The sequence below is a fragment of the Netta rufina genome (assembly GCF_964035555.1).
Source record: "Netta rufina genome assembly, chromosome: 13".
Taxonomy (NCBI): domain Eukaryota; kingdom Metazoa; phylum Chordata; class Aves; order Anseriformes; family Anatidae; genus Netta; species Netta rufina.
Genome location: NC_140136.1, coordinates 19,885,307 through 19,903,352, shown reverse-complemented (window position 1 = coordinate 19,903,352; position 18,046 = coordinate 19,885,307). Strand labels below are relative to the sequence as shown.

The window sequence follows — 18,046 nt, the reverse complement described above, 5'->3', positions numbered from 1 at the left end:
AGATGACAGAACAACTTGTTTATTCTCAGGCAGACCTTAAAATGTAACAAGCTTAAAGTGTAACAACCAAACCTCACTGCAAGCTGTATGGTCCGGGTATTACAGTGAGAGCTGGCAGGTACTTGGAAGATGAATGTTGGGGTGAATTAAAATGGTTATCTGTGAATTCTTGTCATGGTCAATAATCCTTAAGCATACAGAAAACTGGGGCTGAGGCCCTGAGCTGCACAGGCTGGCTTCTTGTTAGAATATTGCCTTCAATAAAGGCAAAAAACCTTGCATAGAATTATCAAATAAAGCACTGTGTTACACTTTTCTTTCTGATGTTGTTACTCTGGGATTCAATCCAAAAACGCTCATACCATTTATTCTAGCTACATGCAGGGCACGCAATAGGTTAGTTCATGTTGCTGAAGTCTGAACACGATAACCTGGCAAACCGCTGTTGCTGCTTTTTGTTTTCCACTGTGAAGAAAAAAATACAACAACAACAAAAAAACATTCCTACAAAGCTTTATTACATCTCTACTTCCACTGCAGCAAGTGCCTAATTTCCAGACACGCCATTCATTTCCAGTCCTACCTGATGTCTCTTCCATCCAGGTTTAAAACCAAAGCGACTCCTGGAGTAGAGCACAATGACCTGTGCCACTGGCTGGTGTGGCAGCAGCAGCTCTAGCCTCCCAGCCTTAATGGATTTCTCATCCCTACATCATCAATGTGCGTGGCCATTCCTTTCCTGAAAGCCCACATCTGTGCACAAGTTACTTTAGAAATTTTTGTTTAGAGTTTCCCTGACATTACTGAAAATAAAAGAATCTGCCTCCAATAGAGGAAAATACAACTGACCAAGCTGAGCATTCAGGACTGGGAAAATCATGGGCGTGCTATGTCCTTCAGCTGCAGGATTTTCCAGGAAATGTCCAGGTTTGTTGCTTGCCTCTGTCATAAAAATTGTTTAGTTCATGATTAAAACAAGAATCATTTCAGTTTCAAGGAATTTTATTATATACAGTTAGTAAACAAAAACACTTCATCATTTGATTTGCTTTTACAGCTCAAGAGTCCATTAATATATGTAGCTGAATAGGTTTTTGTTTTTGTTTTTTAAGCAAAGTGAAGACCAACTGAAATATTGCAAGGCATTAAATGCATTTAGATTTAGAGCACCATTTCCCCACCACAGTTATGAACACTGTCCATAAATCCACTAGCTCCTCCTCTTTCCCAGGCTCATAAAAATCTAAGAAGCTAAACCCTTGTTTCTGTAGCAAAGCCCAAGACAGAAGTGTAACATTTAAGTCTTGCGGTACATCACAGGACTACATGCTGATAAAATAAATATTTCCTCACTCAATGGAAGAGACAGTCTTGTTGGGTGATCGCAGGCAGTTCTTTACCCCATAGCAGAAGGTGGTGCCTGCATCCAAGTACATGCACCAGTCAGTAGCAGTAAGCCCTTTGTCTCAGGCCTAAGGGCAGAGGATTTTTGCACTCCTCACATTTAGACAGTGGTCTCTTCAATTCAAACAGATTCTTAAGAACTGAAATGCCTGGAAAGAGGAAGCACAGGTCTAGCTGTCGCACATCTGCCAGACAATGGAATATCAGGGTATGCTTTGTGCATTGCTGTTGCTTGTATCCCAGGCGATCACATATCTCAAACCAAACAGAAACAAACCTTTCTTTTTTTTTTTTTTTTATATATTTTTTTTTTCTTTTGAGCAGGCTGGCTGAAGTCTGATGGTATGTCAGCTCGTGCATCTGCTATGCTGCTAGAGCACACAGGGACCCTGCACCCTGGCTGGGTGCTTGGAGTGCTGCAGCCACATCCACCCAGGCCTCGCAACCAGGTGCCAATGACCATCTCCAAACCACTGATGTTACAGCACAGGGAAGTGAACTTTAAAGACTAACAGGAGGAAAGTTAGTTGGGGTTAGTCAGTTCAATGGTAAACCATTGAATTTCATCCTGGAATGTTATTGCAGCCCTGTTGAAACTTAAAAAAAAGCAGTATTTCATAAAATACATTTGCCTTCTCACTATACTCGTTACACAAGAACATATTCAGCTCGGTTAAACAAAAATAGTTTCCAAATACATATACAGTCAGTCTGCTTCTCTGAATTGCCAGCGGTTTTAGAACCAAAGCACTCTGGGATCAGAAAGTTCCTCCATTCTTCCTTCATAGCCATTTAATCTAATGTGCCCTCAAACATACCAGCCTGCAGACTTGAAAACCCTGGTTTTATTCAGTGTACAAACAACGCTTTTTCTTTTTCCAATCTCAAACTCACCATGAACAGAAATAAAAAGCTTCACATACAAACTTATTCTTTTGTGCTTGGCTTGGACTGATTATTTCAAGAGACTGAAAGAAGACAGATTACACGGTATTGAAATAGTCTGCAGTCTTAATTAAATGTTTGATTAACTATAAGTTGTGTCAGTAAAAGACAATTCAAAACTTGAGATGCAGATTTTATACTTTAACAATAAGACCTAATTTGAACCATTTGCAGGTAGGATGGCTGAAAGAGCCAAATCTCCAAAATATTTACTGTTCAAAAATCCAAACCATATGGCTGTTTTGTGGAGTCATCAACTCTGAAGCTCAGAAGTTTCATGGATTTTCAATAAGTGCTACAATGTCAAGAAATATACTGTAAAGTCTTCACCCCAATTATTAAAGGGTATACACCCTTTACTTCCTGACATCTTACAGGTAAGTCTGTTACTCCACCTTGGCTTTGTCTAAGCCACCCTTTGCAGGTCTACAGGCTGGCACAGGCAGTGCAGGGAAGAGGGCAGAGGCAGTACTGCAGCAAGCAAGCAGGGCTGCTTCCTGACCCAGTATCACGCAACAGATCCACACATGGTGCTCATGGCACCCGGTGCCAGGGCCCAGGCCCAGCAGGAGAGCTCTCCATGAAGGCTACAGCAGCTCAGGCCAAGTTGACCTCAACCTTGATAGAAAGGAGGAGATGTGCTTAATGCCCGGCAAATTCAAGGCTAGACAAAATCTGTGCTATTTCACAGTATACCTGCTGGTATTGCCATCTCTCTTCCTCCCATTTATTTATTTGTTTATTTATTGGAGGTGACAGGGTTGGGGGGGGAAGGAAGGTTTGGAAGGGGAATGAATGTGTAATGTGATTACTTTACATGCATGCTGTTAAATGCCCAGAGGAAGTGCTTTCCCAGAAGTGGGAGGGGATTTATACCATCAAGCAGGGTAAGGTGGGCCCATCCCGTAACAACCAGTGCGCTGCCCAACCCTCCCACCACACTGCATGTTGCTCCCCTGACTGTTTACCAGTGCATGTTTACCTAATCTTGCAGTACCCTCCCTGGGTGCAATTCCCATGGAAGTCTGGAGGGGAGCCTGATGTGGTCTTGGGTAATTCTCAAGCTGAGAACCAAGACGAGATGCTGACCCAAGACCTAGAAGCTGACAGCATTGGGCAGATGATCCTACTATTTTGTAGGAGACAAACCATGCAGGAGAGCTATTTCTATGAACCACCATTAGATAATTGCAGCATTCTCTACAACCCAGCATCTAACAAAACCACAGTACTACCTACGCATTTTCATTCTTTCCATTCCCCATTGCTCCTGTTTACTAATACCAGCTCACAATTACAGCCTCCATTCAACAATTCAGTGCCGTTTCCTTCAATACAATCACAGCTACCACTAACTTCCAAGGGCAATTTTACACTAGCAGTAAGAGAGAATCAGCACTTCCTTTTCACTCAGTTTCTCCAATGTCCCCGGCTTTCAGAACAAGGTGAGGTTTTGATACATAGTTATGACAAACCTTTCAGGAGGAAGATAATCATATGCCACCTGGGTTAGCACAGAATTCAATTTCTTTTCCAGCATGCTTTACACCAGCCTATAGCTATTAAAGGGAGACAGTTTCAAGCCAGAGAATGCACAGTAAAGCACAGCTGAATTGTTTCCCTGCTATTCCCAAGAGCCCACAAGCCCCAGGCTCCTGGGCCAGGAGCATGTACCATCTTCAGTAAGCAGCATCATGTGTTACTCCAGGGCCTTCTTCCCCTGGATCCCTCCCCTCATCTTTCAGGTAATGTGCTCTAGGTTCAAAGCAGCTTGCAGAAGCATCTTATTTTACATCAGCTCATCTGCCGCACAAACTTTGGCCCACTTGTAAACACACTCACCCTTTTTCTCCTGTCTCTTCAGGCAGAGCTGCCTACTTGCTTCTGCCCACCCAACAAAAATCCATCTCCAGCTTGATTCATAACTTGAGATAATTTATAAGAATAGGATTCTCAGGCAAAGAAATAGGGATGGAACATCCTTTTTTTTTTTTTTATAGGGACAATTATTTTCCTTAAATATTTTCCTTTAAAGAATTCCCCTTAAAAAAACATCCACTGTTCTTCCCCCAAATGGTTTCTACTCTATAGCAACTAGTGCATAATTTTTTTAAGCTACCCTAGAAAGACAGCACAGAGACATAAGTATCTACACATAGAGCAATGTTTTAAGAATATTTTGTTTGTGGCTGTGTAAGAAATTGACAAGAAAACAGATAATATGGTAGGTTAGCCCTCTTGGAAAGCATAGAATCTCTGGTGTGCGGCTGCATTGACCTAGAAAGCTCCAAGCCAAGATCTCCACACACTGAGCAGACCACTTTCACAGAAATAAAGCAGGTTGACCTTTGAGGAGAGTGGAAAAAAGTTATATTGGTGGGACCAACTTGGAGATATGATTTAGGAAGAGGCCAGTTACATGAATAACTTTAAATATATTTAACAAATAGTTTTCCCACACAGCCCAGAGAACAAGGAATAGAACAAGGAATATTGACTAGAAAGTTCTATTTAGCTTAAACTAAAAAGCTTAAACATTCATAATTGTGACATTATTGCAGTTATTTTATTGGAGTTAAAAGTAATGAAGTGTAATTCTCATTTATAAGGAGTCAGTCAGTTTTAAAATGACTTAAAAAAAAAAAAAAACTTCAACTAAGCACAGAAGTAACAGAAAAACTAGTACTGAAGTCCCAGGAAGAGGTCCCCCTACCCACCCTCTCCCCCAGGGTTTTGAATTCTAAATGTAAGGACAAGTACCAAAATGTGTCCTGACACTTTCTCCACTGTTACAAACACTTTTGATAGCAGGTAAATATAAAATTCCTTTGTCTAGGACATGTAGAACTCTGAAAAAAGAAAACTTCTCTGAACTGGCAAACTTGTTGAGCTAACATTTACACTTGATCGCATAGACTTATAACCATTCATTACAAGGAAAAAAAAAAAAACAGCAGCACCAAGTAATTCACTTACCATTAGTTACAGTAGACATTTTTATTACATCAGAGCTTTAACATTTACCAGAATACTGGGTCAGGTAGAAGGGAAAGGGAGAATAACTTAAAGCAGCCTTGGTGGAAACTAACATTCAGAAAAGTTACCATCAGCAGAGTAGGAGCTTCCAGAAATACATATGTTCTAGCATCTACACAATCTACAGGACATGGTGAACCCTAGTAGTCTCACAGATGTTTTCAGTGTTGTTGAACAGTCCTTCAAAGTGAACATCATAAGAAAAACAAGCAACCATTTTTACATCTATTTCCCTTTTCTTCAGAAACATGACTTTCCAGAAATGGTCTTACTATGAATTTTCAGATGTTACAAAGATTAAGGACAACACTTGCTATGAAACTGTAGATTAAAAGGCACACACCATCCAGAATTCAAATTTGCACAAGTGACTAATTGTCAGAGAATATGCCAAAATCCCAAAGTTTAAGTAATTTTTTTCTTTAAACATAAGCTTCTTTCCTACTGATCACTTCTTGCTATTAAGTACAATAATCCAGACACTCCGATTCAAGAAGTTCCCAACACATTTGTCATTAGCATGTGTTGTGAAAGGATTCCCCATATACTCATCATACTTATTATCCCCTCTAGTCATTTGCAACTGAATAAGGAAAATCTAACTGCCCAACATGAAAATTTTATCTTTAGTATCCAAAAATGATGCTTTCATTGGTAAGCCAGTAGTGGTAAATAAATAATGTGATAGTTACTATATTCTTTGCACCCAACTCCCACACTACTAGTGGTCACAGTCTGAAAAACCTTAGCTGACCATAATTAAAAGAAAAGTAGGAATATACATAAAACCAGCTGTCTTAGACAGCATTTTTATTAAAAATGGATACACAGAGACATAGCAGCATTTACAATAAAGAGTTTTTAAAAAGGCATCAGGTTGTAAGCCAACCATTTGAAAAAAAGGCTTTGAAATGTAGTCTTCCACAGCACATTTTGCCCATATGTCAATAGGGAACAGTATAACTGCCACTTATCCAAAGGACAAACAGGCTACACACAGTAACTTATCTAAATTTCAATCCCTTTTTCTGAATAGTTGGTCACATCAAGCATCACCCTCCATAGCAGCATTTGGAGCACTCGGTGTGCTTTTAAGTGGCTGGTGTACTTGATCCATTTCTTTAAAATATTTTAACGTTCAATAAAAATATTTCAAATAGAAAAATCTTCTGTCATGAAAAATGCAAGGCTTCCTTTTCAAATTCCATAAAAGCTTATGAACTTCACTGGCAGCCTTTCCATAATGGAGCAGAAGTTAGAACCAGCAGAACAGGCACTTCAGCAAAATTGTCTGTCAGTTTGTATAGTCACATCTGCTTCAGCCCAGCCGACTGTTTCTTACTACTTTGTGGTGGCGTAAGGACCCCAGTGGGGAAAGGTGAAGTCCTATTTTGCTCAGCCAATATGGCTTGTTTTGCTTGAGCTTTGTCCTGAAAGCACAGAAGGGAGAAAATCTTTACTTTGCTATATCAATGGAACAGATTAATATAATTTGGTGTTTTATAACTTCATTAGCAATCTGGAAATGCATATATACTAGTAACTGATAAAAACACTATTGCAATACACAATAGCCAGTGAATGAGCCCCAGAGATTAATATTGAACTTTTGGAATTTTTTGGAATCTGATGGTCAGCATTAATAGTATTAGTATTTTCAAGACAGCTAAATTTAGAAGCTACTGAACAGTAAGAGGTTTAACTTCTACTACAATTAAATAACCTAAATATTAAAAAAGCCTGATTGTTTAGATTAGGTAGATTAAAAGGCACGATTGTTGGACATGATTTTGATCCTTTGCAAGTTTCTCAAGCTAAGAACCACTACTGCTCAACTTCTTGTCAACCACCACTGTCACATAGCAGTTCCCTGAGATCAGTCTCAAATGATCAGTCTTTATTTTCATTTTTTCATCAGATAAGGTTTTATTTCCCATTTTTCCTATAGAGAAAGGTCTAATACACAATATTTGAAGTACCCCAAGGGCAGAAATATGCTTCCCATTTCTAGGGTAATTATTTGTTGTTTGAGATGAGGCTGAAATCACAATCACCTTTTTGTACTAAACACTGTACAAGTCAGGTCTCTTCCCCCGTAATTTTGCAGCTAGAGTACCACCTTATGTCTTTTACCATCTGCACACACAAGTCTCAATCCGATAATGCTTCACTTGAACTTACTGTATGTTCTAACCAAAGAAACAAGACTTAGGAGATTTTAAGACAGTTTGTCTTCATTGTGCACATACGTACCAGCAAATCCAAGCTGTTTATGTGCGTCTGTATATTGTGCAAGTCTTCAGGAGCTATACCTCTAAAGTGTTTGAGTTTGGAGCTTCCTACTTCCCGTATAGCCATAGCAAATGGAACCATCCATTTTACGCATTCCTCTATCTCACACCATTCATAACCTGGAAGACAAGACACATGCTGATCTGCCTGAATTAAGGCTTATATTTGAAAATAAATTAGACAGTCCATAAATGCCACCATTACATACCTGAAACTTTCTGCATCAACTCAGATGAAGAGAAGTGGTACAAAGCAGAAGCTGCAAGTACACCATATGTATATTCCAAGCAGCCAATATCCAGCACACAGAGATCCAAGAGCTACAAGACAACAGATGTTTAATAAGTCTATTGCAAAACATTTTTTTCAGATGAAAAAGCATTTGAAGGATGAAATCAGCCTTACCTCCGCTATTTGTACAAATATTTGTTGTGGATATTGTCGCAACAATACCTCATAAAGCTCATTTAAATATGCAACTTGCATGTAAATGTTTAGCCATGATACAACTGTCAGTGGATTTAAGTTCCAATTAAGAGCCTGAAACAGTAGACATACACAAGACTTCAGTATTAATAAAGAACTCATAACTTAGACCATGCAACTTTATTTACTCTAGATAGAAAGCTATGATTCCTGCTGGTCAAGGCATCTTTGGAACACGCCCATCTAACCCTCTCCCGTACATCCTGCTATTGATAGGGTTGATGAACAATTACTTCTGTTAAATATTCATGTATTGGTGGATACTTTAAATCACTTGTTACCTAGAAGACACTATTTTTTAATTAGAAATTGAATCTCTTACCAGCACTTACAATTAATTGAGACTCTCTACTTTTAGTTGACCTTTTTAAAAACCCAAAGCAGAACTAATCCTACTTAGAAATATTACCTTCATAATGATCAATTCCATACTGAGGATTTCATCTTCTGTACAAGCTCCATCTGTAACATAGGCAAACTGGTGCAACTTTGGTGGATAAATTTCCTGAGAGATAGGAGATCAAGCATTCAATATGAGAAATAGTTTGTAACTAGTCCCATGTGTTAAAAAGCAGAACAACTTACTGCCACTTCAGCATTTCAAGACAGATGGAGGGGAAAAAAAAAAAAAAAAAAAAAAAGAATCAACCTCCCCATCCTAACTCATTATTCTCCTTTACCTTTAACATACATAGACGTGTTTTTTAACCTTTCTGCCCTTAGTCTTCATCTTTCACTTCTGAAAGATCAGTACAGCATGCATTGTTTGACTATGGCATCACTGAGGTGGTATCATAATTGACATTGAGATTTAATATTTTTAAATACATCCTTTTATCCTTTGTGTTGTGTAGCTCTAATGGTCACAGACACTTGTATACCTACCAGGGTGTACAACCTTATAAAAACTGTTAAGAGTAATGACCTCAGGTCTTGCAAGTTGCAGACCAATACCAATTGATCACAGAAGTTCCAGTGGACAGTTGAAGGCAGTAGCTGTGTCAATGCAACCACTATCCTTATTAGATTTTCCACATTAATGTTACTGCTAACACAGAAGCTGAGATATCTTGCTGGTCCAAGAGATACTGCATGGATTGGAACAGGTCAAACAACTCCTCAAACCCTACCATTGGAACTGAGCTGCTTTTCAACCTGAGGAGACAGCTTGGCCTAACTGCTCAACAAGTGCAAGGTTCACCTTAAACAGAGTTCACTAATGGAATCTAATTGTTTAGAAGCAAAAGAATTTGTGCTTAAGAATAGACTGAATATTAATATGCCTCTTAAAAGACAGAGTGATAACTTAAATTATTTTAATTGTTCAATTTGTTCCAGTAAATAAGGAATAACTTAGACTCTATTATCTGGTAGATAATCCACTGACGGTAGAATTGCAACAGGTGGTCTCGATATAGAGCAGCCAGCCAAAAATTCATTTAGCAACAACAATTAAAAACATTAGATTTGTTCTAACACTGAAGAAATTATTCTTTTAGGACCAAAGATAGATACTGTGATGTTAGCTAGTCTTAACTTTAACCACTTCTAAAATATAGGAAAAATTTTGAGATTTATTTTTTGTCTCCCACTCAAATGATAGCATCAAGCTCCATAAAGCTTGCCAAAATGCATCTTGTGCATAATAAGTCTGCTGTCTGTCCATTCACTTTTTTTTTTTTTTTAAGGTAAAAGCTGGAGATACTTACCTCAAGCTTTGCTGCTATGAATAAAGAAGAGATCCCAATAAGTTGTAATAGTGTTTTTACAACATTCTGTTGCGTTGCCATAAACCGATCAAAGAAATCTTGTGCTAAATAAAAAGTTTCTCTATGAAGCTTGTAGACTTCACAAACCTAGAGGTATCAGATTAAAAAAGGTCAAGAACAGTGTTAGAGTCAAAAGCAGATGCTACAGATGCATTAAAAAAAATCCAAGACCTAGACATAAAATTCATATTAGGTTTCTGCTTCATTGATACGGAGAACTAATAAGTTAACTAAGAGCAGAAGCTAAGCAGTTTCCTTTGACTCACGAGACAACTGCCAGTACAGTAACTCCTCAAAAAAAAAAAAAAAAAACAAAAAAAAACACGAACAGATTAGAGTGAAAGCCCTTTTAAGAAATGCATGTGTTCTAATAATGTCAGACCTGCAGTTCCTCATATTCACTAAAATGCATCACTCCAACACCTTAAAAGAGAAAATTCTCACAACTGCTTTAGAATGAAGAATAGAGACTATGTCACCAAGTCATTCAAGCAGCAAAGACACTCCCATACAGACAGTGGGGTTGTAGTACATTCTACAAGCCAGTAACAGATAGAGGCTCCCCAGAGAACTTAGAGCAGCCTACCTAAAGGAGGTCTACAAGAATGCTGGAGAGGGATTATTTATCAGGGAGTACAGGGTAATGCACTCAGGGGAGGACAAGGGGTAATGTCTTTAAGCTAAAAGAGAGTAGATTTGAGATTAGATATAGGGAAGAAATTCTTTACTCAGAGGGTGGTGAGGCACTGGAAAAGGTTGCCCAGAACAGTTGTTGACCCAACCCTCGAAAAAGTTCAAGGCCAGACAGGATGGGGCTTTGGGCAACTTGGTCCAGTGGAAGGTGTCCCTGCCCATGGAAGGGAGGTTGGAACTAGATCGTCTGTATAGTCCCTTCCAAGCCAAACCACTCTATGATTTATGTTGTGAGATGCATCTAGTCTCTAATGCAACTCCCCTTCCTTCTTACAGTAACTTGCATAATCATCTGTGCAGGTTTTCTCTGCAGCATGAACTTAAAAAGCTTACATCGCAGAGCATTAGGGACTAATCTAAATGAATACTGGAATACATTGTTGGTACATGCACCATCAACTCAATTCACTGTATGGATATATATGTTTTGTAATTGTAATTTGGTGCCATTCGTTGATGAACTTAAGATGGCGACAAGTGTCTAGTGATAATGGATTATGCAAAGATCACGAACAGTAGTCGTAGCAGTTACAGCATACATCAGTAAAAGCACATTTGAAATACTCTCAGGCACAGAGAAACTCACCTCCATTAGCCAGTCTAGAAGAATTGTTCGCATTTTAGGTTGCAGGAGAGGGTGCCTTTGCATATAAAGTTTATCCCTCACATATGTATCCTCTTTGTTTATCATGTTTTTCCATACATCATCTCTGTTGGCCCAGCTAAGACAGAAGAATACGTTTAGTCTCAAGTCTAAGACAAAAGAAGACAGACAAGCAGTAGCAAAACAGCAGACTTACCCCAGAACTGGTAATGGTGAAGCTCTAGTTGGAGCAACATTTAGATGTATAAAGTGAGAGTAATCAACACCAACTGGATCATCATCTTTATCTGGAGTAGGAATCAGCATATGGGGATCTTTGTTAATGCTATTCCAGGACGGCTATTAAATGAGAGAAAAGATTTTACACTATGACTTTAAAATAATAATTTTAGCTACAAATAGATGATAGACTTTGGAAAGAAACTATGACAGAAACGGTGATTAATTCTTTAAACTGTACAGAATCAGAGGCTGGAAGGGAATTTTGGAAGTCATCTTGCCCAATGCTCCTATTGAAGCATGGCTATCTACAGCAGGTTGCTCAGGAACACATCCAGACAGCTTTTGAATATCTCCAAGGAGAAAGACTCCAGCCTCTGTGCAACCTGTTCTAGTGCTCTAGTCACCTACACAGTAGGAGAGAATTTTCTGATGTTCAGACAGAACCTCCTGCATTTTATTTTACCCCATTGCCTCTTGTCTTGGAGACAGGCTCTCTTCAGTGGTGCCCAGAGACATCTTATTGTGTCTTCCCTTATTTATTTATTTGTATGTATTTATATACATTGACAAAATCCTCCCTGAGCCTTCTTTTCTCCAGGCAGAAGGGTCCCATCTCTCTCAGCCTTTAGGAGAGATGTTCCAGTCCCTTAATCATCTTATGGAGCCTTCACTGGACTCTCACCAGTACTCATCTGGTTATGAGTCTCCCTTGTAACATGGAGCCCAGACCTGGAAACACAGGACTCTAGTGGAGCAGAAAGGTGTTGCTCATTTTCACAGCAAAGTTCGCAACTAGATCTGAAGAACATTTATCTTGTTTTGCTTCTGAAGGACCATAACTATACTGTGGAAGTGTATTTAAGTCAGTGTCTTGTGTTGTCATATCACATTTTGCCTTCAGGTAAAGAATAAGCAAATGCAACTTGAAAAATCTAATTTCTGCTTGAAATTATACAAATGCAAGGTCAGAACTTCTGGTAAGCAATACGTAGGCAGACTGCCTGGAGTTCTTGGTTCCCTGTGAAACATCCTTGACGATGAACACAGCAAAACTGTAATTTATAGAATGTTCTTTTTACTTGTTCTTTGCGTAGTGTTACGTTAAAAAATAAAACACTTCAGTTGATCAAGTTGTTTCATGAATAAAGCAAGTACTTGTTAAGGAACTGCCACTAAAGCATCAAGTCAACCATTTCACATAGAGAATTTTGCCAAGGCCTGCAAACATTAGAACCTATCATAGCCTTTTTCTCTGATTTGGACCAGAATGTACATTCAGAGTTACTTTCCTCCTGGCTAACTGTTAAAGCTGTGGGCATACACTTTTCCCATTTCCCCAGAAAAATACTACTTCTTTTATTTCACTGTAGACTACAAAGCCAGCCCCATGTCACCATGCATAAGCAAGTCAAAACTTAGCATTTCCCTTTAAGTGTAAAAGGCAGCCATCTTGCTGCAGCAATAAAAGGACAGAAATCCTCAACAATATTCCTAATATACTCCAATAATAATAATAATAATAAAGAATCTTTAAGATGCCAGCAAGTAAAACATTCTACCTGAAATTTTGCCCCCCTCAGAGAAGCTTCCACACCTCATTTTTGCTGTCCATGCTACAAGTGACATCACTTTCCAACAAAATGGCTACCTCCTAGCACCAGCTTCAGAAACAGAAACCACTGACTTCAGAAATGAAACCCATAGTTCAATCATAGTTATGACTGATTTATACTGTGAGATAGATAGGTAGTTTTATCTTGGATTTCTACACGCAAACACAGCATAGCTCCATAGTGCCCAATAGTATGTAGCCCATAGCTACATATTCACCCAATTCCATGATTTAATTCAGGCAGCGTAGAAGGAAAAAAGACAGAATAGAATCTTTATCATAAAAATGTAAGATTTCTTATGAACTGAAATTTGAATAAGTGCCACATTAGCATTGCTTTAAGTTAATTTTTGCCCTCCCTCACAGACTTTAGATACACTTTGTCCTCCCAGCTGCATGACAAGCCCAGCTGCCAACAGCTTTTGGAGAAGCACTGTCTTATCAGTTAATCAGCAAACCAACAGAAAAGCCATAAATTATAATATTTAAAGCTACCTACTACACCAGCAACATCTAAAATAAATGGGTTTTGCTCCACAGAGTTCTTTACCAAAGTAGATATCACACATACTACAAGGAAACAACAATGGCAATTGATTTAAGAGAGATTTCACCACTCACAATCTTCTATAAGGAAACAAATCAGGGTTCAAGAGCCTCTTAGATGTTTTGAGAAGGGAAAACAAAGATACTAGATTGCATAGGAGTGGGAAAGGTCAGTTGGTCTCACCCCAAAAAGTAGCATCTTAACAGACGAACATCAATATCGACTACTGGACTGCAGCCTTACTTTGCCCATCAGAAATAGTAAGAGCTATAGTTCAAGCCATTCTCCACTCACAGGAAGCATTAGAGGTTGAAGCATAGGGCTTTTCTTCACCTTTAGAAAGGAATTCCAGAAGTATAAAAAAAAAAAAAAAAAAAAAGAATCACAGAATCACACAGGATTGTCTAGGTTGGAAGAGACCTCAAGATCATCGAGTCCAACCTCTGACCTAACACTAACAGTCCCCACTAAACCATATCCCTAAGCTCTACATCTAAACGTCTTTTAAAGGACGAGAAAAGAATAACTCACATAATCAGATTGTTCCCATTCTTTTTGAATAGCATAGGAGATTCTGGTACTTTTAATTTTCAAAATGGTCTGAATATCACCCTGCCCTACATTAGGCCAAAGTCAAGCTCTCAGCTTGGATATGGTTAACATTGCTAACATGCTTGTTCAGAGATGTTTTTTGTTTTTGTTTTGTTTTCTCTTCCCTTTTATAGAATCTCTTCAGGAGATATTTTTCAAATCAGTTAGATAGAACATTTTGGCAGCAGTAAGACTGGATTCTGGAAAAGTAGCTAGCGAGAAACTGATCAAAACTATTTCTGGAAAGTTTGCTCTGTCTCTTAACTCAAAGAATTAGCTAGTTCCATCTCAAGACTTCTTACCACTACAAGTTTCCATTCTCCACTCTAGACTGGGGAGACCATGTTCTTTGAATCATAATTGCATGGACTACTCTAATCTAGTTAGATGAATTTTGTTTTACAGAGCCTTGGAAGTGCATGTGTCCACAGAAAGCAGCCAGAATTAATATGAGAATTGCTAGCAGAATTACAGCAGTGCCACTTCTCTGAAATCAAACACAGAATTTACGCAATATTCTGCTGTCACAAACCTGATGATATAGCCACCCTTTCATCACATAAAGGGTAACGGCATCCTAATTAAGAACTCAGGCCTTATGTTCAACAGAAGCAAACTAATGAATTGACTATGAAGATGCCATCAAGTGGAATGTGACTACGATATTTTGCCTCATGTATAACCTAGTGTCAGTAAACAATTTATTTAATGTAAAAGTCATGTGGTATAGGCTGCAGTGGATTTATAGCTACTTGCATTTCAGAATTGTTGTGCCTCAACAGAATAACTACCTCACTGGCTATCATACAAGCCTGCTATACTGCTGCTGGAACCATAAACATATTCTCATTAGTGGCCCATGGCAATTTGTATCAGAGAATAGCTTGTGTCACACCATAGACTGAAGAGCTGCTGCTGTGCAGCCAAATGTTAGCTTTTTTAAACAGATCTGTAACAATCTGGCTACTTTGTCACAACAAAAAACCTTCTCTATGTAGGGACTGATACACAGGTATCCATTTTTATCTATGTTTTACAGAACCAAAGAGCCAAATTCCTACCAGTATCCTATGCGTAACTTGAGAAATTCCTGAGAAAATATTTTGGACATCAATTACTTAAATTACCTACATTTTAATATACCAGTTATTCCTGAAAATAACATTTAATAGCAGCACACAAAAACAAACAAACCAAAAAAAAACCCACAACATTGAAAATCTATCTACTTTAGAAGTTGAAGATTGATATATGCGAAATATACTCCAAGCTTCTTTCCACCGTTTTCCTGGATTGGGTCCACAATAAGGTTTTTTTTTTTTTTTTTTTTTTTTTAACAATACCTTATTATTATGCAATAAACACATATGAGAAGCCTTTACTCAGTCCAAACAGAATGAATCTTTTGGTAAAGAACTGTGGTGAAGGACAGGCAGCTCTTCCTTGTCAGAAGTGAGAGATTAGTTTAATATACTGCACAAAAGAAAGACAGAAGGGAAGGAGAGATCCCCTCATTAAATGCTCACCATTTGAGCCCTGCTTAATATGTTGACTGATAACTAGTATACGCAGTTGCAACAAGCAGAGGCCATTCCAAACAATGATGCCCATCTGTTATGGTAGCACTTCAGTCTTAGAACTTCCAGCTGCCACTGCTGGTTAGATGTGCCACATTATGCATAGCCTTGCGTACCAAATGAGTACGGTCTGTACTCCCTGATCATGACTTTTGCAGCTTAAGTATCACTCTGCATGTGTGTTAACTGGCTGAAGTCCTAGCAACAGAGTGAGCAAGCATGCGTATGTATGCAGAGGAAGAAAAAAAATGGAATAAAACTACTTCAGAAAGTAGGCTAATCCTGCTCTTTTATTTAGAGCAAGCATCTCAATATACGAATGCATCATGCTTTCAACACCGTATACCAACATAGCATCCAATAAAAATACCAATATCCAGAGCATGTCAGATTTGAAGAATATAAGGGCACTTAAGGGAGTTAGAGGATGCTGGTGGAATACATTTTGACTTTGTAACTCAGAGCATTCTGTGTCCTATTCAGGAAAACTGGCCCTGGTCACGACTAGCCTCCACTGAATGGCCTGATTTAAGTCCTTTAGCCACAGCTTAAGTGACTTCCCAGAAGTTATCCACAGAAAAATTAAGCCTATTTCACCACCACAGTAGCATCTTACAGCATAAGCCTCAGGGTTCTAATCAGGAACTTCTAGTACTCTGTCAACCTGATAAAGACACTTGCCAAAGGGAACAGAGGTGGCTGTGAAAGGAACAAGTGATCTTTCCTCTCTCCCAGGTGATTTGTAAGCATAGACATGGTTGCAAAAAGATCAGTCTAAAACATGACTCAGTTTGTGTGCTAAAATGCCTCATGCTTCAGCCTGCAAGACACAGTACATAAGAAAAGCACCCTATACTTGCAGGTCTCTAAATAAGAGAATGTGGAATCCCATCATGTGGAACTAAATGCATATGAAGGCTTTCGTAAGGTACACCCTTGCACTCCCAGGACAGTTGGGAATGTTAACGTAAGGGTTTAGGCCAATACAGGCCTTGTCTCTTGCAAAGACTCCAAAGTATGCTGCATGAACTGAAGTGTTTTGTGTTCTTCATCAGCCAGGGTTGGTAGCCCTCTTGGCCACTGCAATACAGCACGTGGTAGCTGCATGCCTGTGGCATTGTGTCCATGGTATTAACGTACTGCAAAATAACACTAGAGTTAACTGAGAAAGCAGGAACATGAACTGAGGCCAAATCAGTTACCTGGTTCTCATATTGCTTTTTTCTATTCATTTCCATTTGGGCAATTTCTTCATCAGGATCCTGTAAGAACTACAAAAAGAAACGTACAGCATTAGGAGCAGAAACCATGGGATGAACCAGCACTCACTGCTGCAACACACACCCAGATCCTTCAGGACCACAGCCCCATGACAGACCACTACTGGAGCACCCCGACCACCACATGGTGGCCAGCCACCCAACAAAAGGGCGCAGGAGCCCAGGGGCCAAGGCACGCAGCGGGGCAGGAGCTGGCCTGCGAGGGCCAGGGCGAGCCACGCTTCCTGCCCCGGCCTGCACTCACCGTGGCCACATCAGCTTTCCTCTTGCGGGCTCGCATGGCACCCTCGGTACCCCCTTCCCCCTTGGCCGGGGCCTTCTCCTCCGCGAAGTCGCTGCCAAGAAACAAGAAGCTGGAGGAGCCCGGCGGCGGGGAGCCTCCCCCCGGGCTCGCCTAATGGAGACTTCGGCCTAGGCGGCCCCAGCCCCGCGCGGACTCACCTCTCCCGCCGCATGGTGCCTCGCCGGGGCGAGCAGCAGCCCTGCGAGGGGCCGGCCGGGAGCCGCGAGGGCAGGGGCCGGCAGGGAGCCGCCGCGCAGGCCTCCGCCAGCCGGGCCCCAGCCCCCACAAAGGGCCACGCCAAGGCCCGGCGGCGGGGCGGGAGGCTGCGGCCGGGCACCCCGGGGGGGCGGCCCCGGCTGCTCCTTCCCTGCCCCCGTCCCTCACCCACCCACCCGCGGCGGCCGCCCGGAAGCTCAGCGGTGGCCGCCCGGTGGCGGGGCACCGGGGCAGGGCGGGAGGAGCGCGGCGCGGGCGGGCTCCGCTGGGCGCCTCCTGCCTCACAGCGCGGCCGCTCCCGTCCCTGCGCACAGCGCGGCCGGCGCCGAGCGGGACATTTAAACGCGCGGCTGCGGGGCCGCCTCCCCGCCCGCCCGCACACGTGGCCCCGCGCCCAGGCCCCGCGGGACGGCGCCCGGCCGGGGCGGGGTCTGCGGGGGGCGCCGCTCCGCCGCCGGGGCCCGGGGCTGCGGGGTCGGGCCGGGGCGG

General features: G+C 40.8%; 1 protein-coding gene across 1 annotated transcript; it reads right to left on the bottom strand.

Moving 5' to 3' along the window:
• Positions 1 to 5,327: 5,327 nt before the first annotated feature.
• CCNE1 (cyclin E1) lies at positions 5,328 to 18,026 on the bottom strand. Its single transcript, XM_084294634.1, has 11 exons — positions 17,500 to 18,026; positions 17,303 to 17,393; positions 16,981 to 17,049; positions 11,426 to 11,568; positions 11,212 to 11,347; positions 9,873 to 10,019; positions 8,573 to 8,668; positions 8,083 to 8,217; positions 7,886 to 7,997; positions 7,639 to 7,796; positions 5,328 to 6,815 (listed from the first exon to the last, which is right to left on the bottom strand). The coding sequence occupies exons 1-11, from the start codon at positions 17,511 to 17,513 to the stop codon at positions 6,693 to 6,695; spliced, it is 1,224 nt and encodes a 407-aa protein (XP_084150760.1). The 5' UTR covers positions 17,514 to 18,026; the 3' UTR covers positions 5,328 to 6,692.
• Positions 18,027 to 18,046: the final 20 nt, after the last annotated feature.

Bases quoted from the DNA above. Each gene is read 5' to 3' on its own strand.
- CCNE1 (XM_084294634.1), bottom strand. The intron at 8,669-9,872 runs GTAAGTATCTCC...CCTATCTCTCAG, and splicing joins TCATAGCAGCAAAGCTTGAG to GAAATTTATCCACCAAAGTT. The intron at 6,816-7,638 runs GTACGTATGTGC...CTGTGCTTTCAG, and splicing joins TAAACAGCTTGGATTTGCTG to GACAAAGCTCAAGCAAAACA.